Source organism: Anser brachyrhynchus, assembly GCF_964034855.1.
Source record: "Anser brachyrhynchus genome assembly, chromosome: 13".
NCBI lineage: Eukaryota > Metazoa > Chordata > Aves > Anseriformes > Anatidae > Anser > Anser brachyrhynchus.
In genome coordinates this window covers 10,941,484-10,955,219 of record NC_137708.1, presented here as the reverse complement: position 1 = coordinate 10,955,219, position 13,736 = coordinate 10,941,484, and the positions used below count along the sequence as shown (strand labels likewise).

Below are 13,736 nucleotides of genomic sequence, written 5' to 3'. Positions count from 1 at the left end.
TAAAGGGTCTCATGCCCAAGACTATTTCAGGCTGCTGGCAGTGTCAGAGGAGACCTCTGGGTGAGCTGAGAAGGCATGTCAGAGTGGTGTGAGCTATGGTGTTCCTGGCCAAGTCTGTATTGCTGGTGGTTATGGATGAACAGGCCCCAAGAGAACCATGGTTTCCATTGCCTGTGACTATTGTTAGCACTACTTAAACCTGTAAATCTTGGAATGTTCTTCAATATGAGCCATTTAAAATCCTGAGTCACTTGTCTCCGGATATGCTTGTCTCGCTGATTCTGTTTCATGCCTGTTCTCCTACCCAAGGCAGCTCATGCCAGCAGCTGAGTCAGTTTGGAAAGGAGGGAGAGCGAGTATTAGGGCCTCCTCTGCTCTGATCCCCCAGGGAATCAGTGTTCTTGAGTCAGCCAGGTCCTATGCACGGTCCTACTTCTGGGCATGGTTATCTCAGCAATGTTCTCCAATGGAGCCAGCGGGAAGGTGGTTGAGCAGATCCTTGGGGTTTTTAGTTAAGGGATTGGTTGTGCCTTGGGTCTTCCTCTGAGCTCTACCCTGTTCCCTTGCCAAGGCTTTTTTGCAAGCCTATAAATCAGAAACAGAAGGGGATGTGCCTTCAAAAAAACCTTGAAGTAAACAGAAACTTGGTGTGAATAAGTATGGCCAACTTGTGTTGCTCCCTGGGCTCTTCCTTCGCTGAGTGTGCTTTGAGTAGCAGATTAGACTGGATGATCTCTTGAGATCTCTTCCGATGTGAATTTTCTTATGATCCTATGATTTGCCACAATAGTGGAGAACAGCAAAAGCGCCTCTGCTGGCATGTATGCATAGCTCACTCTTCTCTTGAGTGATACTTCAGATTATTGTAGGAGGACTCCAATGCAGAAAAAGATTTTTTAAAATGAGAACAGCCCCACACCGTGCACTGGTTGCTGTCATTCATGCAGAAGTAGTCTAAGGACAATGAAATGTTAGCTGTCTGCATGGGATCTCAAAAGCAAAGGTCCCTGCAGCTCAGACAAAATATCTATCAGATCAGAAAATAACTTGGAGGCCGATTTGCTTCAAAATTGTCTGCTTCTATTGGCTACGGCTGGGTGTGGTGTTGAGGGCTGGAGAAACTTGGTTGCTTATGGTTTGTGGTAGCTGGAAGGCCCTGTAAGAGATGCAAGTGTTGCAATAACACTAAGGGCTCTCCATCCTCTTGTCCGAGAGGTGTCAGACATGATTGTGGGGGCATTGTGCTGGTGCAACCTCAGTTGCACCTTGGTCAAGATTTTGGTCTTCAGATGTGTGTTGTGAGGCTTGTCAAATCTTGTTTATGGCCCCTGCCTAGTAGAGGAAAGCTGAACTCTAATGGCATTTGAACTGCTGCTGACAGATGTATAGATAAATACAGGGATATATGGACTAGCAAAAACTGCTCAGATCACAGGGAACTGAATCTTTGCTTTGAAAGAGGCTGTTTTCTTCCTGCTGTTCAGGAAGCCTATGAATACTTTTGTGGATACTGCTGTCTCATTAAAGTTGGGATGGCTGTGGTCTTTAGGAATAGGTTAAAGAGTGATTGTGTCTGACTTCTGGGTAGCAAGGGCTGGGTCACTTTCTGATACAGAAATGCAGAGAACTGACACCTAGACTGGATTCGATTGTTCTCATGCCCTTTTTCAGGGCTCTTGCTGTCAAGGATGTTTGCATGTTGCTTTCAGTATTCAAAAATAAGCGTTAGAGGTATTTCTGAGGTTGTCGGTGGTGCTTGCAGTTATGAACCTTTATCTCATCCCAGCCCCTCCGCGCTGGGTGGAAGTTATGTACCAGTCACAGCTGCGGCTGAGTCCTGCAGAGTGCTTCACAAGGAGAGCTCTGCAGGGACAATATATTTTGAGTGCGCCTTACTACTGTCAGCTCTCGTCTGCCCAGCTTCAGTCGTGGGGCTCCGCAAAGCCTCCCGAGCCCAGCCAGCCCTGGCCAGCGCGTCTTGTACCGAGCCTCCTCGGGGACTCCCGCACTGCCACCCTGTCCTTGTTTTTTTTTTTTGTTTTTTTTTTTTTTTCTGCCTACTCTTTGCAGCATTTTAACCTCTCTTCCTCCTCTTCCCTTCCTCTGCGTTTGTTTCCCTCTGCATGCTGTTTTATTGCGCTACAAACCTCCGCAATTCCAAGTAGTGCTCCGGACCTCCCCGCCCCGCCGGCAGCCCGGGGGTTTTGGCCGGGCCTGGCAGCGAAGAGGCGTTTTGGCAGGGTTTGGGGTGCGGTGCCCTTCGGGGTGCGGTGCCCTTCGGGGTGCGGTGCCCTTCGGGGTGCCGGCCCCCTCCTCGCAGAGCAGCAGCGCCTTGGGGAGCTCCCCCCCTTCAACAGGTAGGCGCTGCGAGCAGCCGGCCGTGCTCGGCTCATCCTCCGGTGCAGGAAGGATGGCGGGGGCCGGGGCCGTGCCGGGCTTCGGCCGAGGGCTCCGGGGCCCCGCTCGGGGCAGGGTTGGGCTGGGCTGGGCTGGGGGGGATCCGCCGCCCGCGCCGCGGGGCGGGCAGCTCGGCACAAAGCGGGCGGTTAAACCCTCCTCCGGGGCGCGGGGAGGAGGAGGAGGAGGAGGAAGGCGGGGGGATGCTGCTTCCCTCCCTCCCTCCCTCTATCTCTCCCTCCCTCCCTCCCTCGCCGCGGCCGGAGGAGCGCGCAGGCGGCGGCTGGCAGCCCCGGCCCGGGGGGCTCGGGGGTGCGGAGCGGTGCGGAGCGGTGCGGAGCCGTGCGGGCTCCGTCCCCCCCCCCCGCTGGGGCAGCCGGCGGCGGTGAGTGCGTGCGAGGCGCGGCGGCTCCCCCCCCCCCCCCCAAAAAAAAAAAACGGGGCTCCCCCCTTTAGCTGGGTGGCCACCCCCCGGCGGGCATCGGGATGCTGGGGGCGGTGCGGACCCCCCCAGCTGGGGGGGGGACCCCCGGAGCTGCACCCTCCTCCCCATCGGCTTTTGGTTTAGGGGGTGGGGGGAGAGCGATGGAGGGTGGGGGGGGGCTCGGGAGGGTGGCCGGGGGGTCGGAGCCGCGCTGCTCCCGCAGCAACTCCGGAGCGCGGTGGTCCGGAGCGAGCCGAGCCGAGCCGTGCCCGGCAGCCGCCTGGGGAGCGGGGAGAGGGGTGAGAGGCAGCGGGGGGAACGTCTGCCAAAGGATGGTGTCGAGCCCGGTTCCGAGAGCCGGACGGCAGATGGAGGGGGAGGGCCGATCGGGGAGGACGGCGTAGTAAAGCAAAGTCAAATTTCCCCCTGAATCCTGCAGCCAGGCCTAATGGGTACCGATGCTGACTTGGGGTGGGGAAGGAAGCCGGGAGGGCGAAAGGAGTTTTGTGGGGCTGCGGTCTCTAAGGCTGGTACGGGAGGAAAGGGAAAAGAGCTCCAGATCCTTCCCCCTCCCCCCCGAGTTACTGGGACTGAGATACAGATCGTTTAAAGGGAGTAGCGTAATGCAATTAAGCATTAGACAGTCCCCGCTGCAACGTTTATCCATTGTTCTTCGCTTTGCCTTCTGCCAGAATGATTCTAGTCTGGATGAGGGAAGCATAATTGAGCAAATAGTTCATTTCCCTGGCCAATTGCATCCACAGTCTCTCTCCTGAATCTGCTGGCTGCCTGCATACACAGCAGCATCCTTGGGCAGAACGGGGGATCCAGGACCCTCTGGTGAGACTGCCGCTGTCGTGGGCCAGCTGGCGAGAGCAGCTCTTATCCCTGCTCACCTGAGGTGTGCTGACGGTGGCAGCAGGGCACGCTTGTTCCCTCACCTCTTGATCCTTGGGGGAGGTGTGAAGAAGAAAAATAACAGGTGGTGAGGCAGGTCCAGCCTACAACTAGGAGATGCTGCATGTGGCTCAGGCAAGTCATCTGTTTTCTCTAGTCTTTCTTAACTTTCTCTTTACCCCGGCGGATGAAGGATCTCCGGCTGTCTTGAGGCGATGCTGTTGTTCTGGTGGAGTTTGTCTGCCTGTCCTTCAGCCTGGGTCTGTGGCGGCTGGGTGCCCTGCAACGCGTGCGCACACAAGTGCAGCGGCAGGGGAACGCAAACGCTCTGCTCCTGCTCTTTTTTCCAGAGATGCAAGCAGCTGGAGCAGTTGTGGCTGCACCTGGGCCCCGTGGCACATGCTTGGCTGGGGGCTGCATCCTTTTCCCTAGCACCTCCTCCCAGTTCACCGCAGAGCTCTGTGTTAGGGGTACGCACACATGCATTTGCTGCACCGCTGCGAGACCTGCTCAACACTGGGAGGCTGCGGCCTTTCCTTGCTTCTGGAGCTTTATCACTCAGCATCATGCAGCTTTCCTCCTTCTGTTCTCTCCTCTCCTTTCTTCTTTGTCTGGAGACTGCCACCTGTCCCACTTCGCTGTCAGCTTCCCCTTCGCCTTTTTCTGCTTAATCCGTTCTTTCACCTCTGTTTCTTTTTCTTGAAGTAGACCTCGTCCTCTTCACTTTGCTCCCTCTCAACACTAGAGAAGAAGCCCAGCTCCTCATCTCAGCAGGAGCATTCCTGCCAACTGTTTACAAAAAGTAGCACAATACCCAGGCTGAATGCTGACATAATTGCATACCCAGCCAGAGTGTAGTAAATAATCCTGCCTTTCAAGCTTTTGCCCAGTGGTGAGTCTTTTGCCGTCTCCTTCACCCCTGGGCTAAATGTATTATACTTGGCTTGCTTTTACTTATATTCTGGAACCACGAAGTCAGCACAGTTAGCGCACACGTATGGTATCGAAGTAGACATACAGTGATGTCTTGCACTGTATATACTTTGCACGCATGCATTGTGTGTGTGTGAATGTGCATCACACAGCTCTGCTCCTGGGTTCAGCCTTTGACAACAGTGCTCGGCAAGCAGGAGCTCAGGGAGGAACGACAGAGCCGTGGTCGTCCTTCCATTGGGGAAGGAGAGATGGCTCGGAGGTGAAGGTCAAGAGCACCAGCACCAGCAAAAAGTAAAGGGTTTGGCTGGCTCTTTGCTTTGGATAGGGTGCTAGCTAGTTCTCCAGGGGTTTGTGTACATACAACACGATTGCTGACTGTGGATATTGTCAGCGTGGTTGTATTTCCAGTAGTGCTCGGGAGCCGGAGTCTGTCTGCAGTTGCTCTGATTGTGAGTCAGTCTGTCTGCAGTTGCAGTAGCCGTGAATCAGTGTCTGCCTGTAATTATGTGGGTGAATCAGTGTTGGCTTGTTACACTTGTGAGTGCAAGCGGTTTCCTGTAGCGGTTGTGGGTGTGAGTCACTCTACAGTCCCTCTGGATGTGTTTTCAAGCAGAGAGCTGCAATACTGGGATTAGTTTTGTTTTGAGAAATTGTCAAGTGGCTTCTCATTTTGAAAAAAAATTAAAGCTGGGCTGAGAGTTGGGCATGGAGCTTGCTCAACATCACCAACCTTCTGCAGGAGAGACCCAGTTTAAGGTTTGCTTTCAAAATTTCCGTGTTCATTTGAACCTTTACATTTCCTTCCCTTGTGCCTCTGGATTTGTGTCCTCTTAAGCTGGTGTCTCCTGCAGAGCTGCAGACAATGCGTTTGGTAACCATCACGTGTGCCTTGTACCTTGTGTGGCAGATTGATGGGAAGGTGATTTATGGCTTGTGCAGGGTGTGTGTATAGGACTGCTCAATGTGCACCTCTTGGGCGCATTTTCGCGTTTGAGTCAAAGACTGGTTCCTCTGCCATGAGCTTCCTGCTGTGCGCCAGCGCTGGCTCTCTAAGATGGCAAACAGCAAGATTCAGGTAGGCAGGGGCACTGCCGCCTTGTTCTTGTTCTCACATTCTTACAAATGCTGTGGTAGCTTTTGGTCTTCTGGCAGTATCTATTTAGCACAAAGAGCTGAACTGAGAGCCAAGTTGGAGAAACGCAGGCTATCTCAGATGCTGGAAGCAGCATCCAGGCTGACGAACCAAGCCTTCCCCTACACTAGCTGGTGCAGGTAGAGCGTGCTGCTAGCGGGGCTGGACTGCTTCCAGTACAGGTTGGCTTGGTGTCTGCACGGTGCAGCACACGTGTGCATCCCAGCGAGCTCATCTCGCAACAAAGGGATGTGAAGAACCTGTAGGACCAGGGTCTTGTGAAACACCACAGTGTTATTCTACCGTTTCCAGGCTCCAAGAAAAAATATGTCTGCTCATTGCTAACCCTGCACCCAAAAAAAGAGAGAGTTTTATTAAAAGGGATCCTCCTATTTAGCTGAAATGATTGAGAACTGAAGCAAACCCACCCCAGCAGGGACACAGGGCAGCATGTGCATCATCTGCATCTTTTCTGCTGCACCGAGTGCCTGCTGGCTGCCCATCGCTGCAGAGGGCTCGGAGCTGTACCCAGAGCAGTGCTGGAAGAGGCACGGCAGCGACAATCTCAAGGCTGGTGTGTCTGCAGAGGATCAGGCACAGCACAGCCTGTGCAGGTTGGATGCTTCTGGAGTCCTTAAAGGATGTCAGAGGACCTCTCCTGAATACCCGGGACCTGGTCTGTGAAGGCTACAGCGCAATGAGGGAGGGAGCAGCTTTAAGGAGCTGCTTGTGCTGTGCAAGCGCACCTGATCTGGGGGGTAAGTCTGCAGGTGCTGAGGTCGCGTACAGCGCTATGCTCAGCTGTGCAGGTGGGCAGATGGTTCGGCACCAACTGAGGCTAGATCACCCCCTTCCTCCTGTGCTTGTATCTGAGCATTTGGACTGTCGCTGCCTCTGCTTCCCAGCTGGCTTCCCAGCGCCAGCTCTTCTTTGCTCACATGCCCCTGAGATACCTGATTTGGCAAAGAAGCCGAGCAGCTGCAGGTCCTGGGGGCCGGGGGGGAGCTGTAAGCGTTCAGCACTCCTCTGGCTGATGCCACTGCTATGGGTGTGCGGCACGCGGGCACGCCAGCAGTGACGCTGCAGGCACGCTGCCTCTTGGTGTGTAACGGGGGCAGATGTGTCCTCTGGGCTGCTGCTTCACAAGTGCCACCTGCGTGATGAGACTATTGCTAAGTGAATCAAATTGCTCCCTTGACTGTGCGTGTTTCAAGGAGGCAGTAATTTGGGAGAGATACTAATGTGACTCTCATAAATGTACCCATGTGGGTTTTTGGGACCCTTCTCTCTATTTACTTTCCTTTGCCTGCATTCTCCTTCTCTGAGCTGTACTCCCAGGTTGTTTTTTTTTTTTTTTTTTTGCAAGCTTTACCTCTTTCTCCACCTCCAGAGCTTTCTTTTCCTTGTCAGCACTAAGCCTGTGCTAATCACTCTTTCCTAGGAAGGCATTTCAGAATATTTAATGGCTGCTACAGTAAGGATTGCTGAAAAGATCAGACCTGGTATGCAAAGTCAGGAGATCCTCAATGTTAACACTGCTAGGGGACCTTGCTGATCCAAAAGGTACCAGCACATTTTTGGTTCCCAAACCCACCTCAGGAGGAACAGCAGCTGGAGTATGTTGGGGAGAGAGAAGCTTTTCCAGTTCTTCTTTCCAAAACTGCACAGCCAGGAGGAAAGCTGTGTTTCCTGGGAGTGTTGTTTCGCGGTGGTGCTCTGGAGATTGGACAGACAGCATGTGCTGGAGAGGAGTGGGTATATTTACAATGCCTTTAGGTATCTGTTTGTAAAGAAACCTGCCAAAATCCAGAGTGTACTGAATTGTAAACTTTAAGTGTTGCTTAATCCCAGCTGCAAAATGTTAGCAGGGCTCCTTAGAAAATCTGCATTTGATTCAGCTGGGGAGGTTACCAGCAACTGCAGAATTAGTGATGAATGCATTTGCTAAGTGTGCCATTAAGAAATGAGCCATGGGCAGATGGAATAAGGAAGTGTAGAGCTGTTTTGAGCATACGCCATCCTTATAGAGGTGATGCTGGGAGCTGCAGTGCCATGGGGACCTTAACTGGGGTCTGGCTGAGCTGTATGCACATAGGGAGCTTTGAAAGAGCCCCAGAACCGTATGCCTTATGGAAAGGAGTGAAAACCTCCCCTGCAGAGGCTTCCTTGCGTCCTCCAGAGATGGTGCTTTTCTAGTAATGGGGTCATGAGCAACAGTGCTGGGAGGGAACTGCTCCTTCTGTGGCTGCCCTAGCGCTGCCTGGCCAGCCCCGGCTCTGTCTCAGTGCTACCAGGGTTCATCACCAATGGTTAGAGACCCTGTGCTAGTCAGGAATGTCGGTCGTGATCCTCAGGACCGGGTGGCTCTGTTTTACAATCCATCTAAGTGTAACAGACAAAGAGCAGGGAAAATGCAGCAGAGCCTCTTCTCTCCAACTCCCCCAGGCTAATATGGAACAAGAAGCAAAGGAAAGAGGTAGAAAATTGTGCCAAGCTATTTTTTTTATGCTGCACAGTCCTTCCGAGTCCGTAAGAGCAACCATAGCAAAACAGCCATGTCTGGCAAAGTAGTCACTCAGAAAAGTGGTGAAAACAGAATTTGTCCCAATGCAGGTATGCAGAGTTGGTCCTGATGCTTAAAATGAGACCGGAGTGTGCATTTAACTTCTTTTCAGGCAGCCCTGTTATTCTTGGCTCGCATCTTCAACAGAACTATCCCAAATACAAAATTAGCCATTCATCTTTACATAATAATGAAGAAAACTGCATGAACAAGGTCTGGTGGAAACATGGCTGTCTTGAGCTTCTTGGCTCAGACACTAAGAAGTGGCTTTTGTCACTGTTCCTGGCCTGATCTCTTTCTGAATTACCTCACTGCCTCATTTTCTGGTCTTCTTTTCTTTAGCTGCTCTGTCCCAGACTTGGTGTATGATCTTCCCAGCCTGTGGTCTCACCAAAAGTGAGTTTCTGCAGAACCAGGAGGAACTGCTGCGAAATTGGAGGGTCCTGGTTCATGTAGATAGTACTGGTCAAAAACTGCTGGCAGTGCGAATCCTGCCAAAACAAACCATTATTTAAATCCTCATTTGAATGGGCAAGTGTTGATTTCAATGAGTCTTTTCAGCGGTGGTGTGGGGAAGGGAGGGGGAAGCCAGCAGTGGATTTCTGCTTTTGGCTAGTGCTTGAAGCTGTCTCAGAGAGAAGTGTTTAAATCCTATTGTATAACATGCAAGTTTAAGAAAATTGAAATGAAGTCTGTTGGGGAGCTGCTAATTTAAGGACTTCTGGATTTGCCTCGTAAGAAACATCAACATTTTAGCTGTCCTTGTTCTGAGTTGGAACACGTTTCCCCAAACTGTTGGGATTTCCCACAGAGCAGATGTTCAATCCCTAATTTGTGCTTCGTCAGCAAATACTTGGATTCCAAGACTGTCCCTCCCAGCCTGCTCTGTCTGTATGGGATGTCTGCTGGGGGATCCCGTGTCTGCACGCCCCTGCTATTCAGTACCTCTCACAGCTCAGCTGTCCCCTTCACCCTCAGGCACCTCGGCTGCTGCTCTGGGAGCCCATGGTCGTGCCTGGCCGCCGCGGCACTGACCGGCCTGTGCCAGGCAGAGGTGTTGTGTCGGGTGGGCGTCACAACAAGCTGTATTTATACAGGCTGCTGCTCCAAGGTGCCTCAACATAATGGGGTATATAAAAGGGGAAAGGCAGTTAAATGTGTAATAACATCACAATAAAAGGAAAACCGAGCATTAATGAAAAACCTGAGCATGCTATGCGTGGTATGGTTGAACACTCCCACTGCTTGGGCCTCAATACCCGAACTTTATAATAGTTTCTGGTGCTAGTCATTAGCAGAATTAAATGAGGGCCTAACTGTCCAGAAAGATATTTGGGGAAAAAATGGGTCTTAAGATTCATTTCTGCTGTACACGTGTCTCCAAGCAGCATGGGCTGAGGGAGCTGCTGCAAGGGGACGTGGTGGTTGGGAGTATGGGGTGAGGAGGGGGAAGAAATGGGTGTAAAAAGAGGTGCTGGAAGTGAAACTGTGCAGTGACTGGAAGGTGTCAAAGCCCCTGGAGAGCTGTGTGTATGGACACCCCCGGCTCTGACCCCACACAAGGCTCTCCAGGGCCAGTAGTGCTGCAGGCAGTGCTGCTGGTCCCTGTGGGGCCTTTGGGACTTCAAATAGGAGACCCCAGAAATACCAAATTCTGGCTAACAGGCATGAACCGCTGGGAAAAATGGAATTAACTTGATCGTTTTCCTGCCAATAAATAACATCTTTCCTCTTTTCTCCTTCCCCTCTGTGCCCAGGTTGTGAAGACCCAGTGGCTGTGTGCCGAGGCCATGGCGCCAAGGCTCCCGGGAACGGGATCTCTCTCTCTCACTGGCCTTGGAGTCCTGGTCCTGCTTTTTGCTCTCCCTGCTGACGCTGGGTAAGGTGGTGAGAGCCAAGGCCCTTGGCTAAGGCTGCAGTCCCCTTGCTATGCTTGAATATATCTGAGCTGGTGCCTGGATGAAGCAGTCCAGGGTAAAAGACTAAGAAGTCTGTTTCTTTGGGTGCCCAGGTATAAATGCAGAGCCTTGTCCCTGGTTCCTCCAAGACCTCCTGGCTTTGGACACTGCCACCAGCCTTTCCTCTCGGCCTCTAGGAGCGGGTGAAACGCTGTTAGACTGTGACAGGCCCAGCAACCCTCCTGCACTGCCTGAGTCTCTGCTGAGGCCTGGGGAGCCTGGAGAGCCCTTTGAGGAAGTGTGGCAGGTCTCTCCCTGGCACAGCTAAGGGAGAGAGATGCAAATAATATGTGGCTTCTATAAAAGAATTAGAAAATTATGTTTAGAGTGCTCAGTACAGACACAAATGTCTGCTGAGTACAAGTCTAACAGCACTCGAGGATTTTCGTGCAGGAACAAATGTCCTGGTTCTGTGCTCTACCCGTGCCCCCTCTGCATGCAGCTGTTTGCCCAGCTGCAGGCTCTTACCACTTCAGCTGCTTGCACCCGGTTTTGCATAGACAAATGCATCCCACGTATGCCTGGACTTGCAGACGCTGACCTTGGTATCGTGGTGCTGGCCACAGGGGGACAGCTGCAGTTCCTCCCTGCCTCCCCCTTCCCTCCTGCTGACCTTTTGCTTCCAATCGTCTGATGGCTGCTGCTGCTCCCTTGTCACCTGCCATCCCTCCTGCAGGAGGATTCATTTCCTAAATCACATACCAGCGGCTCCTTCTTCAGACACTAACCTGCCAACGTGGCAGCCAGCTCTCCAGAGAGCGTGTGCACAGGGATGAGCGGTGAGGCAATGACTTTCCCTCAAGCCTCTCCTAATTAAATTTGCTGTAAAACTGTCTTCTTTGCCTTAAGGCTTTTAAATGGTTTTAAACCATAAGCCACACACCTCTGCGCAGCTCCTCTGAGTTTTTCAGTGGGGCTGGTGGCTCTCCCCTGCCGGAGCCCTTCGATCTTTTCCCTGCCTGCACCGTGCTCCCACGGTGCCTCCCAAGCTGATCCCACGCCGCTCACATTGAAGTCAAAACCTCGAATGTCAGGCTAAGCTAAAGAGGCTTTGAAATTTGTAAACTCACTTTTCCCATCGCTGCTGAGCCTCTGCCAGGAGTTCCTTCACAAAAATCTGTCCTCTCCCTCTTTATATTATGGGTAATTTTTAAAGATAGCTTATAAAACATTAATGAATGAGCTTTCATGAGCATGCTAGCTATTCATAAGTTATAGATGGTTATATACCCATCAGCACACACTGGTACAGATCGCTTTTAACTGTGACATCTAGTGAAAGCTGACACAATTGATACCTCACTAATTACTGTAGACGTTTGTTAAATTCCTTAAAATTCTCCTTATCTTCAGGGAGTGCAGATCCTTCAAATCTGCTTTATGCTCAAGTTCAGGTGCAAAGCCAAAACCGTGTTCTGATTCAAGTGAGTCTAAAAAGGCTGCGATGCAGTTCATAATAGCAGGGGTGTTTTGATGTTTCAGAACTGATTTGGTTGCACTGGGGCTGGGGGATGTTTCCCCACCCTGCTCCATGCTTATAGGAGCTGCAGTTCAAGCACTTCATGCCTGCTTCTGGAGGCTGAGCTTCCTGGCTTGGCCACTTCTCAGCACGAGAACAGACAGTAGTTTGCCAAAAATTATAGGCCGAGAAGCCTCAGGAGAAGTGGGATCTGATCCCCAGAGAAATAAACCTCAAACACTTGGAAAGCAATTTCCCACAGTGTTTGGTCATTGACTGATTAATGTCAAAATTGCCCCCAAATGAAATATTTCAATTAGTGACAACGTGCTGAATAACATTAATCCAGCCTGACTCTAAAAATACCCACACCCTTGCCTGCTCCAATTTTTTATTTTTTTGTTGAAAACATTTTTTTTAGTCCCTTATCTTACTGAACCTGGGTTTTCTGTTAGGAGAACATTTTGACAGAGAACTCCAAGCCAGCTTTGCTTCTTGTCACCCTCTCAGCCCTTCCCAGAGTATTTACAAATGGACCCAGAGTGTCAGGGGTGGCTGGTCTAACCAGATGGGATGCTGCAGGATTAAGCTCTGAACTGCTTCACTGACATTCTCACCCCCACCCCCTTTTTTTTTCTCTCCATAATTACTTCTCGGTCCCTGCTTTTTCCTGCTTAAACCTGTGGCAGCACCCCACAAGCTGCCAGGGGATGCTGAGGCAGCCTCGTGGGCTGGAGCGAGCTCTGTGCTCTGGGGCTGCTCATGCCTCCCAAACAGAAAAATGGGGAGCAAAATCTATACCCAGGGGTTGGCTGGGCTTCTTCCATTGTTATGTGTGTTTCTGCCATTTTTTTTTTATTAATCAGTGTCTGTTTTATTCCCTTTTCCATCTTCCCTGCAATCTCTGCATCTCTATAGATTTTTCTTCTTTCGGCTTTCTGTTGCTTAATTTTCTGCCTTTCCATTAGTTTTAGTCCCAAAAGCTAGTTCTGCTGGGAAAAGCTGTGCTTGGAGCCACAGCACTGATACCCTGTGCTGTCCAAAATCTCTTTTAGAAGCAGCTGTTTTCACTAGGGTCCATGGGCTCCTTTTCTGTTGATTGAGAAGGAGACACAAAATGCAAATTTACTATTTGAGCCCTTTGGGCTTGTAAAATTGCATTGGATATTTTGTTTGGTGATATGAGTTTTGTTTGAGAAATTTGCTGCTTATTTTATTCCACCTGGGGCAGAAAATGCCCCAAGGAAATCATTCTATTTGGGGCTCCCGGGCTTCTTGGGCTGAGTGGAGATAGGAACATGAGAACTCATTTGATTTTATAAACAGGGAAGGTTCAACAAACTGCAGAAACGGTTCACAGTTTTAATGATGGGCTCAGCCTCCCATCCTGCTTTCCCGACTGCAATTTTTCTGCATCCCTTCCCTCTTCCCAGGAACAGAGTACTTGGAAGTGGGCTGATAGGGTAAATAACTGGCACCTCTTACTCTGCCTCCTACAAGGAGAAACCAGGACTCGGGTAACCCTGAGGTTTTGGAGCCTCTGCTCCTACAACATCCTTCTTAGGGACAGGCAAAAGACACCGGGGCAGGGGAGGACTCCTCACCAGCCCCTACTGTGAAGGCTGCAGAGGCTGGGCAGGTTGGTTTGAGGAGCCCTGCAGAGGGTCCTGTGCACATAGCCCTATCAGCAGATGTGCTGCATCCTGCCATTCTGGGCCTATTGCGGTGCAGGCTGGAGAATAGATAAGTGTCTTTTCATTTCTACAAGTGCTCGGAGAAATATAAAGAACGTTTCTCTTCTGATCATGCCTTTTTTCTCTCCTCTTTTTTTTTCCCCAAATGCACCAGGCTTTCTCAGAAGCATGTTTCCGATGTCATTGATGACAGCAAAGATAACATCACCATTTTCACCCGCATCCTGGACAGGCTGCTGGATGGCTACGACAACCGCCTTAGGCCTGGACTCGGAG

At 51.2% G+C, this 13,736-nt stretch overlaps 1 protein-coding gene across 7 annotated transcripts in view; it reads left to right on the top strand.

The window, feature by feature from the left end:
- LOC308177416 (gamma-aminobutyric acid receptor subunit alpha-3-like) overlaps positions 1–13,736 on the top strand; it is an 84,647-nt gene that overhangs the window by 21,961 nt on the left and 48,950 nt on the right. For 4 of the 7 annotated variants that reach the window (XM_080554686.1, XM_080554689.1, XM_080554687.1 and 1 more), the window contains exons 2-3: positions 10,107–10,228; positions 13,615–13,736. In XM_080554686.1, coding sequence (XP_080410812.1) covers positions 10,107–10,228; positions 13,615–13,736 — 244 coding nt within the window. Of the gene's footprint in view, positions 1–2,117; positions 2,358–2,634; positions 2,783–2,967; positions 3,121–10,106; positions 10,229–13,614 lie in introns of those variants that run through there. The other 3 variants (XM_080554690.1, XM_080554691.1, XM_080554685.1) reach the window with 3 other exon arrangements.